General features: G+C 32.4%; 1 protein-coding gene across 1 annotated transcript; it reads left to right on the top strand.

Annotated features, from left to right (window-relative positions):
* The first annotated feature begins 7,308 nt into the window (after positions 1–7,308).
* On the top strand, positions 7,309–14,893 carry LOC21407227 (probable inactive histone-lysine N-methyltransferase SUVR2). Its single transcript, XM_024169411.1, has 8 exons — positions 7,309–7,488; positions 7,850–8,252; positions 8,359–9,503; positions 10,005–10,267; positions 11,705–11,771; positions 12,802–12,852; positions 13,516–13,611; positions 14,852–14,893. The coding sequence occupies exons 1-8, from the start codon at positions 7,309–7,311 to the stop codon at positions 14,891–14,893; spliced, it is 2,247 nt and encodes a 748-aa protein (XP_024025179.1).
* Positions 14,894–15,730: the final 837 nt, after the last annotated feature.

The following is a 15,730-nucleotide window of genomic DNA, read 5'->3' on the forward strand; positions in this document are numbered from 1 at the left end:
AAAAAATGCACAAAATAGTACTTTTGGAGGTATATTTGAAGTATATAGCATGTTTTTTAAAAGTTGGTAAAGAATAGCATGCTTTAAATTCTAATTATGAAAACAAATCATATTTCCAAATTTACCCTTTCATTTAGGTTTTCACTTTTCCTCCTCAGAAGTAAAGCTCAGCCACCCCTCCCTCTCTCTTCTACCTTCTACCTTCCAATCTCTCTCTCTCTACCAACTCTCTCTCTCCCGATTCCTTCTTTCTCGTTTTTTCCTCTCTCGCTTTTCTTATCACCGCCGCAAACGACGTTCAATCGGGGCTCGCCTTCCTGATTCCAGTGCACTTTGTAACGCCGTCGTTCGCTGTCGGGAGCAGCAGATTCGTCGCAAACCAGATCCCGGAGTCGCGAGTTTTGAGAAAATGGCGACTGGAATTTCTAGATCTGTGAGGAGGTTTGCATCATCGATGCTGAAGGAGCTCACCGGAGATCGTCCTCGTCGGTGATTAGAGCCGTGTTTGGAGATCGCAAACCGTCGCACGATTTTCAAGTGCAGAGTGAAGCCGTCGATGGCAGCTATCATTGCAGGCAGAGGTGGTCCCATGTTTCCGTTTTTGGCTTCGTGCTGCCATGTTTGTTTTACATATGAGTTTGTGATTGTGATTTGAGAATAATTTTGTTCTGGATTTGTCTGTGTTTGTGTTTGAAATCTGATAAATACTGTAATTATTAGTAAATACTTTAACAGTTAGAAGATTAAATATAATAAGTACTGTATATTTAAAAATAATGTAGTAGTTGTAAGTTTAAATATGAAAAAAATACAGTAAATATTTTAATAATTTTAATTTTAAATATAGTAAATACTGTATTTATCAGTAGATAGTAAATATTTTAGTAGTTATAAGTTTGCATCTAGTAAATATTGTAATACCTTTAAATACTTTAGTAACTATAATTTTGAATATGGTAAATATTATATTTATATGTAAATATTTTAGTAGTTACAATTTAGAATCTACTCTATTTATCGGTAAATATAGTATTTATCAGTAAATACAGTGTTTAATAGCCACTGGAGTCGGTGGCGAGATCTTCAGATAAATATGATATTTATTAGTAAATACTGTATTTATCAGTAAATACAGTGTTAAACGGTCGCTGGAGTTAGTGGTCGAATTTTTAGATAAATATGTTATTTACTCGTAAATACGGTATTTATTAGTAAATACAGTGTTAAACGGTCGTCAAAATTGGTGCCTGAATTTATGGATAAATATGATATTTACTAGTAAATACAATATTTATTAGTAAATACAGTGTTAAATGGTCACCAAAATCGGTGGTTGAATTTTTGGGTAAATATGATATCTATTAGTAAATACGGTATTTATTGGTAAATACAATATTTACCTGTAAAAACAGTGTTAAACTATCGCGGGAGTTAGTGATTGGTTTTTCAGGTAAATATGGTATGTACTAGTAAATACAGTATTAAATGGTAAATACGATATTTATCAGTAAATACAGTGTTAAATGGTCACCGAAAAATAGTCACTGGTTGTTGAAAAACAGTCAAGGTTTGTAGAAAATGGTCTTTTGTCGCCAGAGCCATCCGCTGGTCCCGACCATGGTGGACTTGACTATAATTTACCTATTTAAAAAAAATATGCTATAATTTACTATTTTTTTAAAAATAGATGTTTAAGGGGGAATGAGTGAGGTGGAAAAAGATATTTAAAGATATTTTTGGGTTTTTAATAATGTTTAAAACTTAAAATATCAAATTATACTATAATTTTTTATTTTTAAAAAATATGCTATAATTTACTAATTACTTTACTAATTATACTATTTCCTTCCTTATCTCTTATATTATGCTATTTAATAAATGCGCTTAATAAAGTGGCATGTTTAGGAAAGTCCAATAAGACTTCTAATTGGATATGAGATAAATGAGTTGATACCTTATGCTTATCCAATAAGGTTTAATGGGAGTCTATTAGATAATTATACAAGGATTTATAGGTTATAGTTCTTAATACGTCAAATCATTCAGCCGTTTTCTCTTTTTCTCATACAAAGAGAGAACACCCCATTAAAACTATGATGATTTGACTGATGAAGGTGATAACCCTAAGAACATATTAAAGTGGTAATTTTTATTGAAAATTAAAGTTGTACTAATGGAGACAAATATTTGTTCTCGTCTATTTTTCTTAATAATTTTGCGTGATGATTTCTAGATTTGTGAATATAATGTTAAAGCCATATTTACGGATTAAAGCTAACAATTCTGCCTTAGTCTCCTTCTGCTGACACCTGTTTAATGCCCACATCTGTTGTCTATATATGAATTATAAGTGCTTCATTTTGGACGTTTGTAAATTTACCAAAACACATGGCCAATTCAAAAGTTGTAGGTGGATATGGGGAAGGCATGCTCGTGAAGAACATGGTGGATAATGTTGTACGAATGAAAAATACAAAACAAGTCGCATGCTTTGGCGTACAAAATAGTTAAGGGTGCCGACTCTCAAAGTTAAATATCAGTTATACATGTCCAGAAGTTTCTCAAGGAAAAGCCTAATATTAGCCCAGTGTATAGCCATTTTGAATTACATCCAGTCAATGCTCAAACCCCATTTATTTCGCTGATTTAAGTTTTTAATTTAAGTTAAGATGTGATTTTATGTGAGAATTTTTTACCGTAACAAAAAAATTAGATGTAACTGTTTCTGAGAACTTTGTAAAACTCGAATTTTAAACTCGAATTGTCGAAATGAATGGGACATAATCTTAGTATTAATAATGCTAAACTCCTTTAATATCTTCATTCCAAGATTGCCCTCCATTGGCTATCGGATGCTCTTAATGTTGTTCAAGTTATTTGATGTCCGAATTAATGAGCTCTAAAAGCTTATATCGTCAAAGACATCAAAGAAAGTGTTTCTGTGGTACGTAATGGTGATATTTGTTACGTTTCTTATAATAAGAATCATATTGTCCATTGTTCCGCTAATCAGGCTTTTCCTTCTTATGATGTCTTTGTTTGGTTTGCTTGTTTGCCCTTACTGTTGGGTTCTTTATGCAAAAAACAGACTTTTTTGCTTCGTGAATCAATAACGTTTTAGCAATTTCTTTTGAAATATTTTTGGAATAGTGAAATGAAAAACTAACTATTTTAATTATGTTAACTATTTTACTAAACATTTCTGTTACACCATGGTCGAGGAATCGACCACTCTATCGAACGACAGGCGCCAAGCACTCCCCGCCAAGAATCGGTCGCTGGCGTCGAGGGAGCAGACTGTAGCTGAAGTGACCTTTACGTCGAGAGACCACACGTGGCGAGATGCGTTGAGCACCATGACTCGACTTCTGGAGGCCACTGCGTCGAGACAGCACGTCCAGTCAAATCCATCAATGGTCTTATCAACTCGGAGAAGGAAGTATTGATCAAACTGCTACTGCAGGAGTCAGGAAATCAGGCGGCAGATGAGAGGGATCAGCCGCATTTTCTGAGGTTGTCATCATAAAAACTCACCTACCCGCCTGTAAATCGAGGGACGGAAGTGGCTTCCTCCTTGGGAACGGCGAAGGAGTAATCACATGTAAAGGCCTATAAATAGAGCCAAGAAAACTGAGAAAAAGGTTACGCACTATTTCATTACTCTAAGAGAGCTTGTAATCAAAGAAGATATTAGTGCATTCATAAGTGGATTAGGCAAAGAGTTATTGCCGAACCACTATAAAAATACCGTCTCATTTGCGTTATTTTTCAGTTTTAATCATTCATTAAACCGTGAGTGTCTTTGGAGAGTAAATCACGCGTTGTTGGAAAAACACTGTCAACAATTTCTATTTTCCTTTATGTTGATTTCTTTGTTTATTTTTGTAAAATAATATTGATTTTTTGTGAAAGGTGTATTGGTCCACATGTGAAGCATATTCGAATTGTGTAGTTAATAAGTTTATGCGTGAAAATTTGTATAGGAAAATAAAAATAAAATTAAAACTCTAAAAGAGTAAAATTCATCAAAATTTCGTATATAGTATAACTCTTAGAATTTTTCTGATAAGGTACAAAATTACATGCACACTGTTAAACCTTTAGTAAGGAAATAAATTCATGAAACTCGAAAGCTTCATTTTTAATTTGGTATTTTAAGGCATAATAGGAATCACCAATAAGATTCCAATTATTCTTTTGAAAGGCATGCTGAATACAGTTGTAATTTATGCAACTCTTTTAACAACCGTTGATCAATTAGATCCTACGGTAGAACTCACGAGAAACCCACTCTGTCCAATGTTTGCACCATTTTTTTAGGAAATAAAAAGTAAATTTCTTGTTCTAAATTTAGAAAATGGGAATGCCACTTTATTTTCTCGACATGCAAGTTCCTAGAACATTCACAATTTGTTGTCTTTTTTTCTTTTTAAATTTTATAAGCCTCATTTTTTTTCACTCATTCGAGTTGAGAATTTAAATTAAAAATTAAATTTTATAAAAATTAATTTTAAATTTTTATAAGAAAAAATATGAAATAAAAATTTATTTTTTCTCACCTTCGTAATTTCATTAAAAAAAAAAAAGCCATGCAGAAATTTACCCCCTGTTTTTGGAGAAAGTAATTATGAATCCAATTCAACCATTGTGGCTACTAGGTGTGGGGTCCACTTGTCTACCCCACAAAATCTCTCGCCGCAATTCAGTTGATACGTGGAGATCCCCACGTTCCCTTGGCTGATGGATTAACCGCTCACTGCACGCAAGTCCAAAACCTTCATGCCCGCTAACAAATCACGATTACGAATACCAGAAAAGATCGAAAACGATCACCATACGATTGCAGATGAAAAAAACAACTTATCCGCTGTCACCGTGGTACTGGAACTTTGAGCCGACGGACCTACTTGAAGTTTGAATTTTTTAGGTTCGACGGACATGTCTATATGGCCACCTGTCCAAGCAGGTTTTCAGGCTCGGGTCGTTCGAGAAAAGTCAGAATTGTCGAAGCCCGCCCCTGATCGTCGAAATTTTTTTCCCTCCAGCCTGAAGCCCGATTAACGGCTAGTTTTTTAACGTTGACGCATGACCTGACCCGCCGCTCAAAAGCCCGATTCCAAGGTTTTTTTTTTTTTTTTTTTTTTTTACCATTGCCTAATTTTCGGTTCGAACCCGACTTGCCGAGACAAAAAATGACTGTTAGATCCAAATATGGGGAAAAAAATTAATTTTTTAACCAAAACATTTATTTATAAATATTCCATATCTCCCACACATTTTCCTTATCCAAACTCTCTCAATCTCTCAAATCTCTCTCACAATTTTCTAAAAACTATCACAAATTAATTATAAATTTAAAAATTAATATACAAAATTAATATATTAAATTGTGTTAATAATGTGTGTTGATTTTAATTTTTATATAATTTTAATACAAAATAACTTAATAATTATTTATATACAAATATAATTACTAAATAATAGTATATTATATATAATATATATATACATTATTATAAAACTTAAAAAATAAAATTAAAAATATATGTTTTAGGCCATTCAGGCGGGCTCGGGCAGCCAAAACCAGGCTCGTGGCCGGTCCATGAGCCTTCTTAGGCTTAGATGTCAGGCTCAAAATTAATTTTTTCGGACGGTCGTGGGCGGCCAATCCAAAGTTTCTAATACACAATATTAATATTTGTATCATTAATTTCATAAATGCTTCTCAAACTCTGTTTCCGATTTAAATAGAAAAGAGTTTATAAATACCTTCAAATTTTTACATTTTTATTTTTATATAAATATCCCTCAAATTATTAATTTTAGTTCAACTTATCTATTAAAAGTATTATTTTTATATCAATTTTCCCCTTTTTTCAAAAGATTCAAGATAAATTGGTACAAAATAAATAATTTAGAGAATGTTTATGGAGTGTTTTGTGTAACTTTTTATACTGCACAGGACAAAATAATTTGAGGGCATGTTGAAATAATAATATAAAATTTAAGGACATTTAGGAAATTAATCCATTTTCAGAGAAAAAAGAATCCATTTCCATACAATCTTTTTTTTTTGTGTGGAGGGGTCAAAGTCTTTCTTCTTCTTCTTCTTCTTCTTCTCACTGTGTTGCTCCGGTTCCGCAACTTCGGTAAAGAAGGCTTATTAATATTAAAGATATAGAAATTGAAGAATAAGGAAGAAAATCATCGGTCACGTGCTTCTCACGTGATATTCTCCTTCTCCTTCTTCCCCATTTTTCTTCACTGCGTCGTTTGGAGTTCTCAGTGTACGTCTTTTCTCTCCGAGTCCATTTATACTTTCTTTTTCTCTCTCTGTTTTGTTTTTTTTTTTGCTTTTTAATTTTCATTTAGTATGAAAAAAAAAATAAAATGTGAATAAAGAAAAACGATTCCACGATTTTTCAGGTACTGTGAGTTTTTTCGACTTTCGTTTCGTGCTCCTATTCTCTTTCGATTGAAAAAAAAAAACGATCGAGTCTTTTTTTCCTACGTTTTCTCAGCAACCAAACAGTGTCTGTTAGTATTGCGATTTTTTTGGGGTTTTCTTTTCATGGTCATGGAAAATGCTTGCTGTACAAGCAATTAAGGGAACACGTGTACTGTCATTTTCTTTTGTGTGAAATATTTCCCTTTATTTTCTTCAGCTGCGATTTCGTTTTCTTTTTCTCGGCTTCCAAACAGAGTTTTTCCATTTTTGTTTTAGTGTTTCCGTTTCATTCCGTACTTGACATGCATTGACTGGAAGTAAATGAGGATTAAAGCGAGATAATTTTACACGATTTTCTTGACTTCGTCAGTCATCTAAAGGCACATTTGGCCTCATTTGTCGATGATAATTGATTGATTTCCCCCCCCCTTTTTGTAGCTCTTTGCGCTTTGCCATTTTGAAAATAAGTTCTACAGTTCTAATGTTCATAGGGCTTCATAAAAAGAAGTCATTTTTTATGTCTTTTTATTGATATATATTGCATGAAGAGGATGTTTTATCCTGAATTGCGTGTTATTTTAGTTTAGACACAAGGTTTGATTCAAACTTCTTGAATGTGCAAGTGTAGTTTATTTTTATTTTCTTATTTTAGTATACACTTTGGATTATTTCTGGGAAAATATAGGAAGATAAATCAGCGTAGAAAGTTTCCACTCTTTAATGAATCCAAAAGATGTAACTTTTCTTCTGTTAATGAACTAATTAACAACGGGGGATTTGCTCCCACATTTTTATTTGGAGAATGCTCAACTGACAACCCAAAATTTTTGCAGGAACCATATTCTTTTGTTCTTTAAAATATGGTTGATGACCCTGTAACGAAGGCCTTGAATGTAACGAGGGCTTTAGGAATTCCAGATGAAGAGGTGAAACCAATTTTGAAGAATCTGTTGAGAGTATATGATAAAAATTGGACACTCATTGAAGAAGGCAACTACAGAACCCTTCTTGATGCATATTTTGATCACAAGGAAACTATGGTTATTCCTTTGCCTTTCCTCTGTAATTTCTATATTTTTTAACCATGCCAAAAACCAAAAATAAGAAGAAGAAGAAGAAAGGAAATTCTTATCCGTGACATACTTTTTATTCATATGCTTGTGTTTGGGTTGGTTTCAAATTCTATTGAAAGTATTGTTGGCTTATACAGCATTTTTGATAAATCGTTCTACATTCTTGGCATTTCTATCAAAACCCAAATTTGGATGAAAACTGTACCACCCACTTGTCAAATTTTTACTGATGTGGATTAATCTTGTAGTATCTATATCCATCCCTTGTCAAAAAACCAAACCTTGTTCATTAGTTTGGTTGATGTCTGTGTGTGCCTTCCCTTTACAGGGAAAGGAGGATAAAAGTAGACGCTATGAAGGGCATGATGAGTCTGGAAGACCGGTTAAAAGACAGAATTTGGCCGGAAAAGAAGTACGTGCTTCTCCTACGTTGGCCGACCCGAGCGAAGAGTCGGATTCAGAAGTTAGGGTACTCCCCTTAACGACTCCGAGGCAAGGAATCATGAAGTCTTCTAAACCATGTTCAAGCGGTAGTAGATTAGAATCTAAAGCTCTAGTGCTCCGAGGAGATAAAAAAACGAAGTCTTTGAGAGAATTACCTGCCGGACCAATGAATGAGCCTAGTGTACCAAGTGAAGTTCACAAGAAAGGGTTGACAAAGTTAAGCAGCAGTGAGAAGCAGGTTAACGACTTGGCACTTTCTAAAAAACCCGTTTTAGCGGTCCATCCAGGTATTTTCTAAATTTTTAGCATGCTCCATGATCAATTAGACACTCATGTTGTCTAGTTATTCTTTCCTATGTGTACTATTTTTATTTGTTTTTATTCTTTTCCCAGTGGGGGAATTTGCTAGTAGATGCATTAGAAATGGTAACTCCAGTACTCAAGAAAGCTTACATGTCCATGACATTGCACTTCCCTTTGCATTTGTTTCGAGTATTGGTAACCAAGTTATAACTCACTTTCTTGCTTTGTCTTTTTTAGTTAGTCCTGGTCTGTCTAAAAGTTTGACGTCTAAGAAGAGCAAAGATGATTCTTCTGCAAGCAATCACAGCAGAATCATTAAGACTACCTTAAATATTGCTTCTTCATCTATGGGAGAAGTGAAAATCTTGTTGGACTGGGATTCTGCTCTTGGACAGCCAAACTTTCAGAAGCCAAAATTCGGTGAAGTTCTGAAATTCGTAGAGAATAAATATGTCAGATCATACAACATAGTAGGTGACCAGTTTTCAGTGAAGAAGCTATTGAAAGATTTGTGTGAAAGTTATTTGAAGATGGGTACCAACTCTACTGATAGATCTTTCGCAATTAACCATCCTTCTGAAGTGATTAAAGAAACCGGTGATGGCCATGCCCTTCATGTTGCAGAACAAAAGAAGCGACCTCTTAACATTGGTTTTGGTGCAACAGGCATAAAAGGCAAAGGGTCAAGTAGTTCTGAGTATACAGATTCACATACTGTTACTTATGATGAGAAAAGGCCATTCAATTTTCTCAATGACATTACAAAAGGGACAGAAAAGGTGAAAATATCATTAGTAGATGATATTGGCAATGAAACTCTTCCAAAGTTTAATTACATTCCCCAGAATGTAATATATCAAAATGCTAATATAAATATTTCTCTAGCCCGGATTGTGGATGACGACTGCTGCTCAAGTTGTTCCGGAGATTGTCTTTCATCATCAATAACTTGTGCCTGTGCCTGTGAAACTGGCGGAGAGTTTGCCTACACACCACAAGGCCTTTTAAAAGAAGATTTTTTAAGAGCTTGCATGGCTATTAAATATGAGCCGCAGCAGGACCATTTTGTTTACTGTAAAGACTGCCCACTTGAGAAGGCTAAGAATGACGGCTCTCCAGAGCAATGCAAGGGACACCTGATCAGGAAGTTTATTAAAGAATGCTGGAGAAAATGTGGATGTGACATGCAATGTGGAAACAGAGTAGTCCAACGGGGCATTTCATGCAAATTGCAGGTCAGTTTCAGCCTAAGCTTCTTATAACGGACCTATTTGGCATGGCTATCTACAAAGCATCTTATAGCTTCCTGGGTCAAAAAACTGCTTATGACTATATGAATAACCTTCCAAAAGAGCTTTAACAAGCCACAAAATGTGGCTTCTCAAGGGAGCTCAATAAGAATTTTGAAATTTTGTCTACCTAATTCGGAAATTTCATTGCTTATCCCTAAATTTGAAAACTATGTTTGTTATATTAATCTCTTTTAGAAACATGGTTCCTATTCCAAACAATAACAAGAAAGCCATAGCTTTTATTTCTCTTATTTTACTACCTAAAAGCACACGTAAAAGCTATGCCAAATAGTCCTGTATGTTTTTGCTACCGATTTAATTAATTTTCTAATCAATAGCAAAAAAACGAGACTTAGAATTCCTTGTTTATGTTCTTGTTGTTTTGTTGGTTCTCTTAAGTCTTAAGTATGTCTGGAAATCGAGTAAATCGTGGTTATGCTTCAGGTGTTCTTGACTCGTGAAAGAAAAGGCTGGGGTCTAAGACCACTTGAGGCCTTGCCTAAGGGAACATTCGTATGTGAATACGTAGGAGAAGTATTAACCAATACGGAGTTGTACGACCGCAATATGGGAATAAGCAAAGAGAGGCATACGTATCCAGTAACACTGGATGCAGATTGGAGCTCTGAAGGAATTTTAAGGGATGAGGAGGCACTTTGTTTGGATGCCACATTTAATGGAAATGTAGCCAGATTTATAAACCATAGGTAAAGTTTCTGTCCGGACTTGTAAACAACATTTTGTTTTACATGCAATACTTAATTCTTATCAATTTTATGGCTTCATTGCTGGGAATTGATGAATTCTATTGTGCATGCATGTGAGTTGGCAAATGCTTGTCCTCTTCATTGTTGACATAGAAGAAAGAAAACCTAAAACTTTTAGGTTTAGAAATGTTAGACGATCTCCCATGTAAATGCAAATACCAATGCTATTATATTTTAAACTAAATTGCGCCGTTGCACCCCAATCTATTTGCATTTTGCATAATGCACCCCAAACTCTTAATTTTGGCTAATTGCACCCCAAACTTTTAAATCAGTTGCAATTGAGGTTAATAGGTAATACATGTTATCAAATCGACAGTTTAAACACACAATTTGCATATGAAAGGTAAAGATCGTCACTTTCAAACTATGTTACGTATAAATCTCGTATCTCAAACGGTCAATTTGATAGTGTCAATTGCATCTGATTTTAAAGTTCTGTGTGCAATTTGTCAAAATTGAAAGTTTGGGGTTGATTACGCAAAAATTGGATAGTTTGGGTTGCAACAATGCAATTTACTCTATATTTTATACTCAAATGTATAATGCCATTTCAAATTCTATATCTACTTTTTGTCATAATTAATAAGTTTTGAAACTTGTAAAAGTAAATTTTTATTTTTAAGTAATTTAAAGATGACATTTTGTAATGATTAAATAAAAAATTGAATACATCAACTAAGAGCATCTTTAATGCAATACTTTAATTGATGTGTCAGTTACAAATTTAACATTTGAGTAAAAAAAAATATTCTTCAATGTAATACTATTTATTGTGTTAAATTTCTCATATGTTATACTTTTTGGCAAATTTCTCACCAAATATAGCATATGAAAAATTTAGTATTTGATTGCTATTAGTTGAAGTGTTTACTTTTTCATGTAATCATTGTAACTTTTGCATTTTCTAATTATTTTAAAAATAAAAGTTTACTTTTACAACTTTCAAAGCTATGACTATGAAAAAAATGTAGATTTAACATTTCAAATAACATTATATATTAGAGAAAAAAAATAACATACCATATCATATTTTTTTTATGTTAAACATACCATTGGCATTAGCATTATTTACATTGGAGAAAAAATAAATAAATAACATATCATATTTTTTGATGTTAAATATACTATTAGTATTAGTATTTGCATTGAAGATGGTCTAATAGCAATTAAATACTAAAATTTGGCATATGGTATATTTAGTGTCAAATTGAATGTTAAATTTAGTACCGAAAATACTACTGCATTGGAGAGTGACTTTCTTACGGAAATGTTAACTTTTGGCATTAACACACTAAATTGAGAGAACCTCGCATATTGGTTTGGTTCGCATTCTCTTATTTACATTTTTTTTTTCGTTCCTCTTAATCACTGCAGATGCTTTGATGCAAACTTGGTTGATATTCCTGTGGAAGTGGAGACACCTGATCGCCATTATTACCATGTATGGATTTGCCTTGCTTTATTCCAACTATTTCAGCATACATTTTACATTTGTTTTTTTATCTGAGAAGAGAGGTTGATCTCAAGAGTGTCCATTTTCTGATAGTCCGAGTATACGCTATTGGAAATCATCCATGTACCAACAGTAAAATGTTTATAAATTTATCTTTTCAAATTTGTAACTGTTGGCTTATGAACAATATTTTAGTTGCTGGAGTCTAATCCATGCTTCGTTGACTTCATTTTAGTGTGTGAAATTAACTACTTTTGTTCTTTTCATGTTTTTTATTTTTTTCATTTTTATATCTTATATTTTGAAGTATCAAAAAAACAATACATTATATTTTAATTTTATCACATTTATACCTTCACATTTTGAACTCATGTTAAATCTTTACTTTTTCCGCTCAATGTTGATTTTGACTATAAAAAGACTTAAGTATTCTTCCCACTTTGGAATTTTTAGTTTTTTCTTTTTTCTTCTTCTTCCTTTTTTTTTTCCTTGTCCGAGCATTTAGGTCTTTTTTGTAGTCAATTGATCAAGAAAAGGTAAGAATTGTGTATAAATTTGAAATCTAGAGGTATAAAGATGAAAAACGCTCTATTATTGTAAAAAAATTTATCTGCTTACACGCAATTAGTCATCTCTAGTAAACAGTTAAAGAGTAGGGATCTTCTCAAGTATAAAACAAAAGGAGATCCGTCATGGCTTCAAACAATAAAGGTAGATTTTCTAATACATTTGACATACTAGTAGGTTAAATTTTTTTTTTCGATAAAAGTTAAAAAATACCGGTAAATTAGATTTTTTTAACCGTTAAATTTGTATACTTTATAATTTTTACATAAATTTATGTAAATCTAACATGTAAAAAACCTGACCTCCTAATATATTAACATAACTGAGAGGATCCCAACAATAAATATATATGCCAAGTTTACTAGACCTTCTCATTATTTAGCGTAAACTTATGCTTTTATTATTTATCAATGACGAGGCACTTCTAAGCTGGCTTGTCACCTATATGCAGCTTGCCTTTTTTACCGCTAGGGAAGTGGCTGCTTTGGAGGAACTGACATGGGTAGGTGGATTTGACAGAATTTATTTTTCGAGTTAATTTTATAAATACCTCTTAAATTATATATCCTACTTCAACATATCTCTTAAATTAAAAAAAAAAAAAAAGACTTACCTCGTCTCCTGAACTATATGTTATAATTCAAAATTCCTCATTCATCTATAATACTAATAAAATGGTGACATGACACCATTTATAATTTTAACCTACTCTTTATTTTTTAAGAGGACAAAAGACAAGTTGACAAAAAATAATAGGTCGGAGGACGTTTTTAATATTACAAGGGTGCATTGAACCATTTTATATAGTTTAAGAGGTGAAATGAATTCTTTTTAAAATTTAAGGGGCATGTTGAATTAGGATATAAGATTCAGAGGGACATTTTTAAAATTAATCTTTATTTCTTTCATTTCTTTTCGAAAATTTTTACTCTAGGAATTGTTATTTTTTTGTTGGATTAATTTTTTAACATTTTGATCTATGATTGTATATAGTTTTGTAGTGCATTATAAATTTTTAATGTGGACACTCATAGATTACATGGTTGAAAAATTTATCATTCAGAGAAAAAGGACAGTTCCTCTTGTACAAGTTCCCCTTTTAATGGGATTATATACATGAGTCTGATATTTGTTTTGGGGGATGATTGGTTAACATTCTTTACAGGACTATGGAATTGACTTTGATGACATAGATCATCCTATAGAAGCATTTAGTTGTTCTTGCGGAAGTGAAATGTGCCGAGATAAAAAAACTAAAAAGGTTAGTCCTAAGTCCTACCCTAGAAGAATTATGGACTTATGATGATTATTTGACTACCTCCAATACAAATGCTAATATCAATACTATGTTTAGTATTAAGGATCCATTTTGTTCACGCGTCAAAGTCAGTAATTTTGATTTATTTGTAAAAATTTTGCGACAAAAGAAATTTTTGATTCAAATTCATTTGAGATGAAAAATACTGTAACAAAATTAAATTTATGGGTTGAAGTATATGAACCAAACGGAGCCTAAAAGTGTGAAAATGCTTATTTTATATTCCAATATATAATACTATTTCAAATATTTTACAATCTAGCTTCTATTATTAAGGTCTCGTTCATTTCACCAATTTAAGTTTTCAATTCTAATTTTGCTACAGTTAAAAGCTCTCACAAAAAGTCACATTTAACATTTTTGTTACAGTTAAAAGTTCTCACATAAAATCACGTCTCAACTCGAATTGAAAACTTGAATCGGCGAACTGAACGAGACCTAAGTTATAAGTTTTGAAAGTTGTAAAAGTGAACTTTTAGGTTTAAAATAATTATGGTATTATAAATATATGCTTTAAGTGATAACGATTAAATGAAGAGATCAAAATAAATAGCAATTTAATGCTAAAATTTTTCATATGTTATACTTAGTGTCAAATTTATCACAAGTATAACATAATTACTTGGCATATGCTAAATTTAATATAAAAATAACACTACATTGTAGAGTTTTTTCATTTGAATTCAAATATTAAAATTTGACTATCGGTGGTAGTAGTATGATGGTAAGAACGCTTGCCTTAAGTCTCCCTCATTTGCAACTCCTGGTTCAAATCTCCACATCCTCACGAAAGAATTTCAGCCTAAAAGTGGTGGACAAGTGAATCCTACGTCGTGAACGATTGAAAAAGTTGGTTTAAGTCTTTAATTATTGCACTTATAAGACCGGTTAATTCATTCTATAAGCGTTAAGTGGAGACGTGAGGACACTAATAATTTTTTTTTTAAAAGTGAAAAAAATATTAAATTTGACATGACGCATTAATTTAACATTACTGTGTTTAGCCAAAATGGAGCATGAAAGACCGGGACATGTAAAGTTATATGCATAATTACTTACTTGGGCATCCTGTTTATTATTTGCTTTTTTCTTGTCTTTCTTTGTTGAATATTTGGGATATATTGCTCAAGCCAAATAGCTTTTATTGCTAAATAGTAACAACTATGAATGTTTGCTGTTGCAGGACTTAGGACTACGGTTACCTCAGACCCAATTGATTCTGTGATTGACAGATAGGATTTTGGTCATGGGATGCCAAATATTTTTTTTTTGGGAGGAGAATACTAATTGGGATTTTTTTTTTTTTTTTGGTTGTTAGAGGGTGTTAGTGCAAAACTCTCCCTACGAGTTTTAGAGGCCAAAACAGCCAATATTTTTTTATTATTTCAATCCTCTCCTTGTCTTGGCCATAATAACTTTGATAGCTGACATTCTTTTTCAATGTGACTTCGAGATATAATTGAATTCTGTCGAAAGTCATCGTATACTTTTTTGACCACATTTGCCTTAATATTTTTTTTAACTAGCAAAAAAGAAATATATTAAAAAGTTTCTCTGGCAGGTAGTAAGGTTTTTTTTTAAAAAAAAAAAAAATTATTAAATCTAATTAAAATTAGATTAGATTGAAAAAAAATACATAACAAATAATTTTTAAAATAAATCTAACGGCTAAAAATAAAAAATTATGGGTAACTTTCAAACTCACAGGATTGTACAGTTTCACATGACAATCTTTGGACTTTGATCGAGAGATCAACAATCCTCGTAACCGTATATCAACAACGTTTCATGTTTGAAGAATCACATCTTGCCACGTGTAAAAACTAGCACGATACCATCTAAGGATTGAACTAATACATAATAGAGCATTAGAATTACAAATTAGATTACGACCGTATCTCTGCTTTTGTCATGCCGTGTATACCAAGCAAAGCAGTTTTATCTGATTTGCATGCAATGTTGTAACCTCTTTAAGTTACAAAGTTATTAAGAGGTTGAAAGCATTTCTAAGGCGGCTGCGTTATCATCCACGCTACGAAATGAATATATATATATATATATA

This window comes from Morus notabilis, unplaced genomic scaffold (assembly GCF_000414095.1).
Source record: "Morus notabilis unplaced genomic scaffold, ASM41409v2 Scaffold205, whole genome shotgun sequence".
Classification (NCBI taxonomy): Eukaryota; Viridiplantae; Streptophyta; class Magnoliopsida; order Rosales; family Moraceae; genus Morus; species Morus notabilis.